This window comes from Castor canadensis, chromosome 3 (assembly GCF_047511655.1).
Source record: "Castor canadensis chromosome 3, mCasCan1.hap1v2, whole genome shotgun sequence".
NCBI lineage: Eukaryota > Metazoa > Chordata > Mammalia > Rodentia > Castoridae > Castor > Castor canadensis.
Genome location: NC_133388.1, coordinates 153,206,528 through 153,219,887, shown reverse-complemented (window position 1 = coordinate 153,219,887; position 13,360 = coordinate 153,206,528). Strand labels below are relative to the sequence as shown.

The following is a 13,360-nucleotide window of genomic DNA, read 5'->3' as shown; positions in this document are numbered from 1 at the left end:
ATGAACCTGATTAAACTCTAGAAAATGAAGAGATTGGCAACATATAACTCAAGAAAACAAAACAAAACAAAAAATAAACTTAAGTTGTCAAACACTTAAGCAAGTGTAAATTTCTTAGAAACCAAAATTAAATATTAGTTCTTAGATCTGCCATATTTAGTCATAAAAATCACATGTGATTGTGCCAGTAGATTTTCAGTTAAGACAATACAAAAAAAAAAATTGTTCCTGAAAATAAATTCTGAATGGAATTGAGTTTATTGAGTAGGAAGAGAACTCCCAAATCAGGAATGGGTCTTTTGTAAGAATGGTTGGAAAAATTAGCAATTGAATAAAGGAATAACATTTTAAGTTAGGGGAAAAAATCCATCCAAAGTTTATATTCAAATCTTGGTTAACTTTAGTTTTTTCCCCTCTTGGGTTTGATACAAGACATCAAGTAACTAGTGAGGCATAACACTTTAATAAAATTAAAATTCCCATGTTATACAGTTATCATTCAAGTGGGTGACAAGACTAGAACCATACAAGGCTTAAGAACATGGAGAAATTTGTAGCATTTTCAACTTTCCCTCAAATCCCTCACTCACTTTGCCACACGTGTAACACAAGAAGAAGGTAGGGATTAGACAAAGTTTGTTAACCAGTGATTTTTAAGATGAAAACTAATCAATCCAAAGTTGAATTCTCTCTCAAAGTAAGAATGTCAAGCTGATGTATGTGGACATGTGGAGTGGACACACTGAGGAATTCAGGAGCTCTAGAGTCAGGTTGGGACTTTGTATCAGCCCTAAATTTCCATGGAAATTTTAAGGAAAGAAAAGAAAGGCAGAGTTGTTGAAAAACCTGAGCCTGGAACACCCTCAAAGCCTCTGTACTCAAATAGCTCTCTGTGAAACAAATCTTTTGACAATTATTTTAAAAACATAAGCCACTCCCCTGCTGTCACAGAGGAGTCTTGATGTTACTTCTTGCTTTTAGTCTACTTAGAAATACCCTGACATTGGTCCTTCTAGCCGGAGGCTAGTTCTCTCTACTCTGGGGGGAATCATGAGGTACTGAGACAAGTGAATAGGAAAAACAAAGGAGAAAAGTTTAGCCAAACATTTACCAAGCAGGTTCAAAGTGAGGGCAATTTTTAAAAATTGGCAAAAATGAGTTGAGCCAACATTGTTTTTCACATATTTTACAGTATTTTAGTCCTCCCTTCAAACAAGAAACTAGAACTCAGACACTAGTGTGCGTAAGATAAGATAATTTATGTGAATCGTTCCCTTTAAAAATTGTCCACTGTGCAAAATTTCAATCATGTGGGCATTTTAGGACCTCAGGGCTTAATTACTCTCTACTAACAATGTGATTTCATTGACTTTTTTTTTTAAAGCAATGCATGAGCCAACTTTGTTTTATTTGTTTTCCTATTCCCTATCTTCCTCTACCACCAATTTAGAAAAGATTATCAGTTTATGCATTTAGTAATGGAAAAGAGGTTTCCAAATGCCTCACTAATCTGAGCTGTGATGCCCCTGTAAACCATAGTTCTATGAACTGTGGCATGATTTGATCTGAACACCAACTCTAAAAAGATTTTCTTCTGTTTGATTGGTTTCTTGCATGTCTACTGTAACATGCAGTGGTCACATATATCCCACTGGAAATTCATACCAATTAAAAATACAATTATATTGTTAAATGATATAATTTATCTGCTTCTTATAGGTCTTAATGCTACCTCACCCACAAAAATTATTAATGATTGCACAAAGGAAAAAAGAAACTAAACTTACATCATCCGATTCTGTCTTCACTTTAAATTCCATTTCTTTCATGTTTATTATACTTAAAGTCTTTGTTCTAAATTTAAGGCAAATAGAAAAAATAAGTCATTTCCAGATTACTATTTTAAAAATGAAGAAACAAAAGGGATACCATTTTATCTTAGCAATTAGTGTCTGATATTATTTAAATTCTATAGCATACTTGTTCATAAAACATTGGTAAATCTTATTTTTCTGGGATACTCAGGAATGGAAAATAACAACAGAGGCATCTAACTGGAAATTAATAAATATAATTTACCTCATCTTGGTTCCCAGAGCCCTAAATCTCCAAGCTGTAAGAACTTGGATGATAAAAAAAAAATCATAATGGGAAAAAGGCTAGAAAATGTAAATACTTGATCAAATCTTGTGTTAGAGGAACAGAAGTCAAAAAGGAATCAATGTGATGAAATGAGAAGATAATAATGAAGCTATACTTACAGATTCTGTAAGAATAGAATCTAGACAGAAAAAAACTTTACATTTTGAATAATATATTATTTCAGAAATAATTTCAAGGGAAGGTTGAGAAATGAGTACAAGAATTGTCAAACGAACACTAGGAAAACAGAAAAGAAATTGGTCAAAGAGGGAGATGAGTTATGGATGCTCAGTACAAAGACACGTAGATTATCTAGAAAATTATATATATTTATATGTATATATATTAATCTGGCATGTGAAAAATAAAATTTTCTGAAGTTATTTAATTTTCAAAATGATTACTGTTATTATATGGTTTGTCTCATTGGATGCCATAATCCCTTTACTTAATTAAAAATATTTATGTGACACAATATATGGCTATGGGATTTTTTTATTTTAATAGATTTTCATATACTTGCTTATAGTTTGGACCTGAAATGTCCCCAAAAAGCCTGTTCATTAAAGGCTTCATTGCCAACCTGTGGTGTGACTACAAGTTGGGGTAACCTTTAAGAATCAGAGCCTAGTGGGAGGAAATTAGGTACTAGAAGTGTGCCCATGAAGAGCACCCAGTCCCTTCCTCTCTCTCTCTTTGCTTCCCATCCACTATGAGGTGAGCAGATTTCCTCCACCACACACTCCCTCATGATGTACAGAACTGTCATAGGCTCAAAGCAACAGGATCAAGTGACATTGAACAAAAACTTCTGACAACATGAGCTAAAATAAATCTTTCCTTCTTTTAAGTTGATTTATCTCAGATATTTGTTACAGTGATAGAAAATTTGTTATAGTGATAGAAAACACATTCTATTTTATAATGTTGGTATTTCATTTCATTAAGACCAACATTGTTATATATCATCTGTAGATAAAAACATTTTATTTTGTCTCCCTTTCTCTAATAAGAAGTAAAACATGAGCTTATGGAGCTATATTATTTTACAAAAATAAAAGTAACTTTTCTGTTGAGTACACTTTTTTGTTGAGTAAGAATAAGCAGAATATTTAAATAAAATCTTACCTTGGGAAGCGCCCTATCACAATAGCTATGGTACAGACAACACCAAACAGCAGTCCTACATTGGCAGCAAAGCATATGGTAAATACATAAGTACTAATCCATATGCCCTGAAAGAAAAAAAGGAAACAGAAAGTGTGGGTTCTTTGGTATTCTCATCTTTCTCATGATTGATAAATTCTTCATAATCTTATTCTACATTTTCTGTGACCAAATCTCTCAGCAAGAATATAATATTTAAGAAGCAGTAAACAGAAGTTCAGAAATATAGAAACAAATTTAGCTCTGTCAAACTCTCAGCAGTAGAAGCAGGGAAAGGTTCCTTTTTTATTTCCAGGCACTGCTAACCCTTAGCTCAATCCCCAACAAACACTATATTTAAGATCTGAAAATAGTTGGTTGATACATATGTGGTCAAAGGCACACCATGATTTCCCACTGTTTCTCATTTAATCTAATAATATTATAGGCAATTGTTTGCAGATTTTTGTTATTCTGTTTTCTAGGATTGCTATAAAAATAACTAATGTAATTTACTACTACATAAAGCCTTCAAAGCCTTGTGTTAAAATGGCTAAATCAAACAACACTGCCAATGTGACTTTTAGATCAACCATTATCAAGATCATTATAATTTTATTTACAAGGGGCCATTTATTGTGAAAGCTAAAAGAGGGGAAAAAAAAGCAAGGGCAACTTAGTTCTTAAGAAGAATTCAAAACATTGCAAGAAAGTCTAATTCTCTTTTCATTGGCATTCCAAAGTTATTGCAGTTTTGTCATCACTTGAAGCCATGATTGCAAAAAGATACTGTAATATAGTTGGCATTTCTGAACTAAGTGCAGCAAAAATATCTTTAAAAGCAAAGTAATTTGTGAAATCCAAAAGGTTATATTTATAAACACAAAATCCTGCGTTTATCAAATAGAAGACTGACAGAATTGTCAAACTCTCTCTTTTCCCCCAAATAACCTGGCTCCTTTTGCCTATGCATGCAATTCTAGTTTGTTTCTTTCTATATCAGTGTTTTAAAGTACATCACTTTGAAACATCTTCAAAAACATTATTCAATTTCATCCACAAATGAAAGAAAAACTATTCTGTAATCTGAAAAGAGCATTTAATCTTGGAGGAGGGGTACCTTTTATCAGACAAGTTTGAAATAAACATTTCTAAAGAGCCCCGCCTTTTTTTTTTTTTTACTCAAAATGCTTTTCCTTTGTCTGTATTATTTATCTACACTGAACTTGAATGATTCTTGCTTAATAACAGATTGTTTTGAAAAAGCCAAACCTTTGGAAGCAATAGAGGGATTTTTATTTCTAAATTTCTTTTTGATATAAAAGACCCAAACATTCTGGAGTAAAAGAGAAAACATATTCTAAATGATTCCTTTTTAAGCTCTATCCCCTACAAATTTAATGCTAAGGAATTACTTATTATGAGCTCATTCCCAGCTGACATCTCATAGATTTCATAGGTTCGGACACTGAGCTATTTATCCTGTATTCGAATTAATTGGCAGTCCTTTGTGTCTTCCACTTGGACACAGTGTTTTTCCTTCCTAATGCATTACACTATACTCAACCCTATGCAAAATAAACCTGCAAGTTTTTGATCACCACTTCAACTTGCTATGATGATTCTGAGTTCTACTCCTCTTTGAGTGCTAGCTGAGCCTGCCTGAGGTGGCAGAAGAAAACCTCACCCAAAGCTTTGTGAGTACAGTTCCTCCTGGCCAACCTCCATGTTTCAAAATGACATGGTTGACAAAGGATCTTGGTTCCTGCCACTTAAAAAACCACAGAGCCTGGAGGCCAGGATTCATCAGAGCAACCAAAACTTTTGGCAGCATCTGGTTCTATTTTTAAAGTATATTTACTCTCCCACAACATCATTTATTATAAGTCAGGCTTGCCAAATGTTCAATTATTTCCTGGGGCTACCTTTATAGCCTTGAAAAAATATCAAATGGAAATTAATAACATAGATCAGTAAATAGTTCCATTACTTAAAGCTCTAATGTATTACATTGTCCATTGTAAAAGTATTCTGCAACAATTCATGTTAAAGACCAAAACATTGGCTACCACAGGAACTGGCTAGTTTTGGGCCCCTATTTTTTTTCACTAGCTGAAAAAAATCATTTGGCACACATCCCCAAACACAAGATAACTCTAAATTTGACCGTAAGTAAAGATCACCTAAATTCTTGTTCTTTATAGAAAATGTGACAATGGAAATCATAGTTTAGCAGCTAGTGAATGACCTCACCTTTCCCTGAACTGTTAAGACTATCTATTTGGGAAAGATCCATACAATTAAATTTCTATTGATCTCTTTAGCTACTCAAACTCAATTACCATTTAGATTTCTATTTCTTCATTACATTGAAGAGGGTTTTGACCTACAACTCAAAATAGAATCAATATTAAACTATAAAATATGAAAGGATTGAGAAGTTTTCGATTTTTCATGAAAAGACTACAGACCTGATTTTTAAATTTTAAACCCTCAACTTATTTGACACATACACACAACTTTGGTAATTTTGTTTCCATGATAGAACAGACATATTCTATCTGTTGAGTAATCTAGATATATTATGTCTACTGGGTAATATAGCTTATATCCCAGTCTGTGCAATATTCTTAGTCCACATATTATTCCCAATGATCTATGGTTTTTCACTGTTGAATTCCTTAACAGCTAAGAGATACCTATCCACCTCAACAGTGATGGCTAATCTTGGTTGTTAACTTGGTTGATTGGCGATTAGAAAAGCACAGATCTTGGTATGTCTCTGAGGGCATTTGCAGAGAAAATTAACTAAAGGGGAAGACCTGCCCTGAATTGATCTGCACCATCTCATAGGCTGGGGGCTAGGATGGAATAAAAAGAGGAAAATGAGAAAGCCAGCTAGCAGTCATTTTCTCTGTCTGCTTCCTGGCTACCATGATGTGAGCAGTTGTGCTCCTCTATACCCTCCCAGTCATGTGGACTAATACCTTAGAAACCAAGCCAAAATAAATCCTTTCTCCTTTTAAATTGTGTATGTCAGTAATCTTGTCACAATGACAACAGTATGGCTAATATACCAACCATAGGAAGTCATTGGCAAGCTAATCCAATGCCCCATTGAATCATCAATAGATATAACCAGATGAATGCACTTGTTATGTCCATGTCACCTTTCTCAACTTAATCTTTGTCCATACCATATTTCCAGTTACTCTAAGTTTTCAAGTATCAATTCCAAACATTAGACTACCAGTTTCAAAATCTTAAACCATTTTTTCAAATTGTTCATAAAACACCTTCAAACTCAATACACCGGGCAAACTCATTAACTTCATCCCAAAAGTTGCCCTTCCTCCAATGTTCTCCCTCAGTTAAAAAATAATATTCTTCAATACACTATAATCAGAAATTTTGGAGTCATATCTTACTCTTCCGCCTACTCATCTAGTAATTTTCCAGGCCCTATAATTTATTAATCAAAAGTATCTGTCCACATCTTTTTCTGAATTCTTTGATGATGCCTTATTTCACACTTTACTATTATACCTTATCTAAATTAACAGCGTCCTACTTAATGTGTTGCTTTTGTTATCTGAATTTTAATCATTTGACAGACCTCTCTTATGTATAGATTTGAAGTCAGGTTTAGATGGAATTGTAAAGGAATTTATACTCTACTCCTTTATATTAACACAAGGCAAAAAATATTAAAAAGAACCTAAGGTCAGGTGTGGTAGCTCATGCCTGTAATCATGCCTATAATTCCAGCTACTGGAAAAGAAGAAATTGGGAGGATCACGGCTCAAGGCCAGCCATGGAAAAAAAGTGGTAGAGCACCTGATTAGCAAGTGCCAGAGCCCTGAGTTCAATCCCTAGTACTACCAAAAGAAGAAAAAAAAGAATCTAGAAAAGGAAAAAAAAAACTTTGATGAAAAAAAGAACATGGTCACAAGCCCCTAATACTACAAAATAAGATATAGACCTGCCAAATACTGTGAAATTTGGATGATAATCAAGGAAGATGCTGAAAGCCAACAATTTATTCAAAGAGTTCAATTATAGATTATGGTGTAAACATAAAAATCTTGAGAATTATATACAATAATCTTCTTGATAAGAACTTCTTGGAGCAAGAGCTTCTAAGTTCTTTGCCAAGTTTGGGCCACCAGAAAAATGGGAAATGTACCTGTAGAGATTTATTTGATACCACAGAATTCAGGGAAAGTTAAATGCCATCGGTGTCATTTACAACCCAGTGTTCTAACAGAAAAACACTATTACAGTTTGAGCAAAAAGAAGAATGAAGAGTAAGCCAGTGCCATGTCACTAGAAAACCTCTGATTTTTGAAGCTTTGCTTCATCTAGGGACACATCTTCAGGTGACATACTTAAATCAGAACTGCGGGCTGCTCTAGCCACTTCCTATCTCCTGCTATTCCTACATTATTTTTCAGCAAATAGCTAGGTCCACTAAAAAGTGCATTATAATCCTAAAGACATCATCAAGAGATCTATTTACAGAAAGGAAGAAACAAAAAAAGAGAAGCATGAAATACAGACAGAAAATAGATCAGGCCATGTAATAAGCATTAAAAAAAATAATAAAACCTCTCAAAAAGACATATGAGCCAGGTGCTGGTGGCTCACACCTGTAACCTTAGCTACTTGGGAGTCTGAAATTGGGAGGATCACAATTTGAAGCCAGACAAGGTAAAGAGTTCATAAGACCACCATCTCCAAAATAACCAGAACAAAATAGACTAGAGGTATGACTCCCATGGGAGAGCTTTGTAAGCAGGAAATCCTGAGGATATTTTGGCCCACCAAAAATAAAAAGACATGAATATTCAAAGAAAAAAACACTTTAAAAAAAAGAGGATGAAAAGCTGAATGAGATTAAAAAGCAATCTAGAAAAATTTAGGAAATAAATTGAGTATAAATAAAAATAAAACAGATGAAAGCAGTATTTAAAAATGAAAAGTAGAATATTCACAAAAAGTAATCAGAAATATACTGAATAATTCAAACTGCATATAAGGAAATACAAAATAATCATAGCAAAATAAATAGACATGAAGGAAGAGAAAGTAGAATTATCAAATTCAAGTTCATGAAGAAGACAGCAAATCACATAAACTTGAAAAATATTCCCTGATATATTAGAAGAAATTTTGTAGATAATTCTTGATTCTGAGATCAAAAATTCATAGAAATTTGATACTGGAGCCTAAACCACAGAAAGAGTCTGATAATATTACCAAAATTTGTTGGAAGGAAGAAAGAAATTCATTGACTATTTAAAAGAATAAACTGGCATAAAATAACAAAAAATAATGTTGACTTCTGTTTTCCCTGCTTTGTTCTTCAAGATTTAAAGATAATCCCAAGTCTAAAAGGTCCTGAAAGAAAGTATTTTTAGATCCAGCCAAAAACTTCATTATTGTATAAAAAAGATCAAAATTTTCAAAATGAAATAGCTCAGGTAATATAAAACACAAGTTGTTTCTTGGAAGACTACTTGGCAATGGGAAAAGAAATTTAAAAGATAAAGTGAATACCTCAGGAAAAAGAACATGTATTTTGTAAGACTAAAGGTAACCACTAAATTCATTTCAACAAGAGAATCTTCCATATTTTCTATAACTCAATGAATGCTATTTTCTTCCCCCCATGATGTTCCTAACTACAAACTTAGACATCATTTCAGGCATCCACTTTATAGCATGAAGTGGTGGTGAACACTGAATGATTCAACCGCTTTACCAATTTTCAGCTCTATTTTTTCCTCTCATACTTCATGGTCTCAGCCTTGGCCTTCCAAGGCTGAATTACTAAAAGCAGTACTCCAATTGCTATATAATCCATCAGTCTTGATCCATGCTCTTCTCCATCTTTCTAAAATTTCTCTAGTGATCTTTCTAATACAGAAATCTTATTCCTATTTACTTTTCAGTGATGCTTTGCTGTCTTCAGAATAAAGTACAATCTTGAGGGACATAAGTGGTCACCTCTATATAACCCATTATAACTTTTCCAACCTCACCTGTCACTATTACCATCCTCACCTGTATGTTCCATCTGTGCTGAACACCTTGATGTTTAGAGCCAGACATGTTCATACCCATCTCTGTATGTTTGTATGTCTTCTCTTTCTCTCTTCCCCAAATGGTATCTATTCATTCTTCAGTCCTCATCCTAGGAAGCACTTCCTAGACAATGCCTCCCCTGACATTGTTTCTCCCTCTCAATATCAAAACACACTTCCTCCTATGTGATTATTGAGTTCCTTACAAATACCTTCACAATGTTATCAAGAACTTTGCTGAAGAAGTTGACATCCTCTCATTCTTTTATTTTCATGAACTACTTCATATATACCACCTTAACAAAAGCTGTGATCATCTCTTAGCCTGGCTAATTGTGGCTTCTTGACCTGCCTACTAAATACTATTCTTTTGAGTGTCAGTTCATATTTCAGCTCTGCTGTGACAGTCCTTCATATTAACCAGTACAAATTAATGCTCCTTTCCCTATTTTTCACCAGCACTAAGCTTGTACTTTTACTTCCAGGTCATGTTTTACCATGCTTGCATAAGTTAAAAGTTTCTGTGTCTGCTGCCAGCACACCTGGTAAGTGTCTGGGAAGAGTAGGTAGTTATTCAGTTATACATTCTTCATGGCACTCAGCATTATATTCTGGTAGGAGCTCAGTAATATCAAGCCTCAGGAGGACTATTATGAAAGTAGACAGCAGTAAAACTAATCCTTCAAAGTTTCCAGTAACAAAAGATCTAAAGTTTCAAGTAAACAAAGGGAGAAAACATAGATAACTATACTTTGATGAATCCCATAGTAGAGCAAAACAGAGGGTACTTGTTAAAGAGAGTACCTCTCTCTGGAAAGAGAAAGGATTTGGGATGCTATTTTATAGATAGGGTTCTCTAAAATGTAAATATGCTAAACATTTCTGCTAGCATCATTCTTCAGTATAATTTAATCTGTTCCTACCAATATCCTAGTAATATAATCCCCCTTCCTTGTAACCCACTTTTATATAAGACAATTCATAAGACTTTTGTATTTAGAATGAATGTGCTGCCATTAAAAGACTAACTATATTTCTGTACATATTAATGCTGAGTTTTCTATACATACTATAAAATATCATATTTCTTAGTGTATACTTCCTGGATGAGTGTTGCTTTCAGAATCAATACATCATGTAAACTGGGCATCCCCAATATACTCAAATTAGTTAGAAATCTTTAAAAGTTTTCAAACTACATAGTCATCAAAATTTGACAAAATTCTATTTGTCTCTTATAAGGACAACTGATATTTTAATACTTTCATTAAAATTTTGAAAACTATACTGGCATTTTGTAAAGTGTACAAGTCTCAATGGGATAAATCTATTTTCTGCAAATAAAAATATTACAGTATATTTCATAATATGTGCTTAAGCCAAAGAGGAAAATGCCCAGTCAAATTTCTACTTACCCAATCGATTTTATCCACATTCCAATATTTTTTTAAATCCCGGAACTGTACTAACATTCCCTTCAGTCCTACAACAATAATGCTTGCAAGAACACACTATAAATAAAAAATAAAGTTCACGAAGAAGCAAGTTAAAGATTTTAACTGAATTTAAAAGGACCAAGGAATTTTCTTTGTTTTGTTTTTAAAGTAAATACTAGAGAAATGTAGTCACCAATTAGAAACTAAAGTAATATTTTTTACTTATTATTGTAGGAATATAATATTTCTAGGAAAGCACAGGGCAAATCATATACAAGTCTAAAAGCAAGACAGAAAGAAAGAAAATGTGGTGAATATCATAGGCTAAATGTTCCTTCAACCATAATTATTTACTGTCAGTGGCTTACGATGTGTTAGTTACAAAACTTACATAATAATGTCTTATATTTTTATAATTGTCTTGAATATGAATTATCTAGTTTCACCTGCAGATATTTGTAACTCTTTTGAAAAATGAACTTGATTATTGGGTGATCAGCCTGTGGAAATGATTTATACTCACTGTATAAATGAAGAATTACAACAACAAGGTACTGAAACCAGCTCTCTTAAGACCAGCATCTTAACTTGGGTCATTCAATGCCTTAGATTTATGAAGGGTGAGGTAAACCACTGATACTAATACTCTCAGTCATACTGTATAAAAGGTGCATCAAGGGTAGAAATATGTATTTTGTTCCCCACTCCCTTGCCCCAGCAGTATTTCTTTTGCAGAGCTAGGAATCAAACCCAGAGCTTCATGCATACTAGGCAAGTGCTCTATCACTGAGCTACACCCCCAGCTTCTGGAGTCTACTTTTTATAGCAGAATATTTCTAGTTTGACCCTCCAAATAAACACAGAATAACAGTGGTCCCACAATGACACTTTTATAAGCAAGATGAAGAATTAGAGGATAGCCATGGTAACCTCCTCTGCCTCTCTCATCAAGGATGGTCTCTTTGCACCCCTCTTCACAGTTCACCTTTACTTATGCAAGATGGTTTTCAGATTCAGGATTACTGGATTTACATTACTAAGATATTCAAACACAATGACTTTCATTAAAAGTAAAGTTAAAAAGTAGATAGTGAAAAGCACTACTGTACCATGGGCAGCCAGTACAGCAAAGGTCCTATTGCATAGATGACTATGAGGACGAAAATGCAAGATATTAGACAAGCCACCTGTAAAATACAAGACAGACAAAAAACAAAGCCTTGAATTTTTTTGTTATTTCAAAGCTATGAATGGTGGTGGGGGTTATAAATCTTAGTACATCTGATTAGAAGAAACAAAGTATGGGCACATCATTGTTAAATTGCATAGACAGTCATAATCTATATTTCACAGCTGAGAGAAGCCAAATGTGACAGCTGACAAACTGGTACAATTAAATTAAGTCAGTGATGAGAGAAAAGTAATTCCACAGAAAGAAATAGGACACCATCAACTTTTATCACACATCACAGCAATGGCTTTTTTAGTTGAATAGTGACAATGACATTTCAGTGAAAATTTCTTTAACCTGTTGTTATTTAGCCTGACTTCCTCCTTGTTTAGTGGGAGGTTGTGTGGATAATAACTGAATATGGCCCTTAGGGTTCTTCTGTGCTGATGGAAAATTTCTACTGAAGCACTCACTCTTGTCTTTAGAGTTCTTTGTTCATAAGTGGGTAATATGAGTGGGTAAGTGTGATATGAAATGGTTATATGGGATTATAGGAGCAACTCTGGCATTGCAACAGATTTGATATTACTAATCCTGGAAAGTCTTTGGTGTCATGTTCTAACCCACTCAGTCTGCTGATGAAGGCAATTTAAAACATTTGGCTCTTTCAGCTATGATCTGCTTGATAGACAACTTGAGAAGCAAATGTTCCTAACTTCGTAAAAACATTTGGCCAAGCTGTTATCCTAAGAAGAGAAAAGACCTTTCATGAGACACAGAGATGCCTAGAACACCATTATGAAGATATCAAAGGGAGTTTGGAGTTACTGGAATAGCTTACACTTAAAATAAATAAATAAATTCAAGAGCAGTCAAGGACTCAGAACAACTTGGGAAGGCAATATGTTTATAGCCATTTTGAAACAGTTTGGCTATTTCTTATGGACTTAGATATGCACTTACCATAGATCCCGATCACTTAAGAGGAATGGAAAAACATGTCCATGTGAATGAATATTGATATGTAAATGTTTGTAGCACCTTTATTCACAAACACCAAAACATGTAAATACTGAAATGTCTGCCAAATGGTGAATAGATCAATTATGACACATCCATTGAATAAAATACTACTAAGTAATAAAAATGAACATGGATAGAATTCAAAACCATTAGTTAGTGAAAGTAGCTAGACACAAAAAGCTATAAGATTATTTATCAATGACATTCTTCTTTCTTTTTTTTTTTTCTTTTTTTTGGCAGCACTGTGGTTTGAACTCAGGGCCTCACACTTGCTAGGCAGGTACTCTTACCATTTGAGCCACTCTGCCAGCCTTATCTATGACATTCTTTAAAAAAAAAAAAAAAGAAAGAAAAAT

The 13,360-nt window shown here is 33.7% G+C and overlaps 1 protein-coding gene across 2 annotated transcripts in view; it reads right to left on the bottom strand.

Moving 5' to 3' along the window:
* Slc26a7 (solute carrier family 26 member 7) overlaps positions 1-13,360 on the bottom strand; it is a 112,496-nt gene that overhangs the window by 18,416 nt on the left and 80,720 nt on the right. For both annotated transcript variants that reach the window (XM_074068819.1, XM_074068820.1), the window contains 4 exons: positions 11,920-11,997; positions 10,790-10,885; positions 3,271-3,377; positions 1,788-1,854 (listed from right to left, as the gene is read on the bottom strand). In XM_074068819.1, coding sequence (XP_073924920.1) covers positions 1,788-1,854; positions 3,271-3,377; positions 10,790-10,885; positions 11,920-11,997 — 348 coding nt within the window. The remainder of the gene's footprint in view (positions 1-1,787; positions 1,855-3,270; positions 3,378-10,789; positions 10,886-11,919; positions 11,998-13,360) is intronic.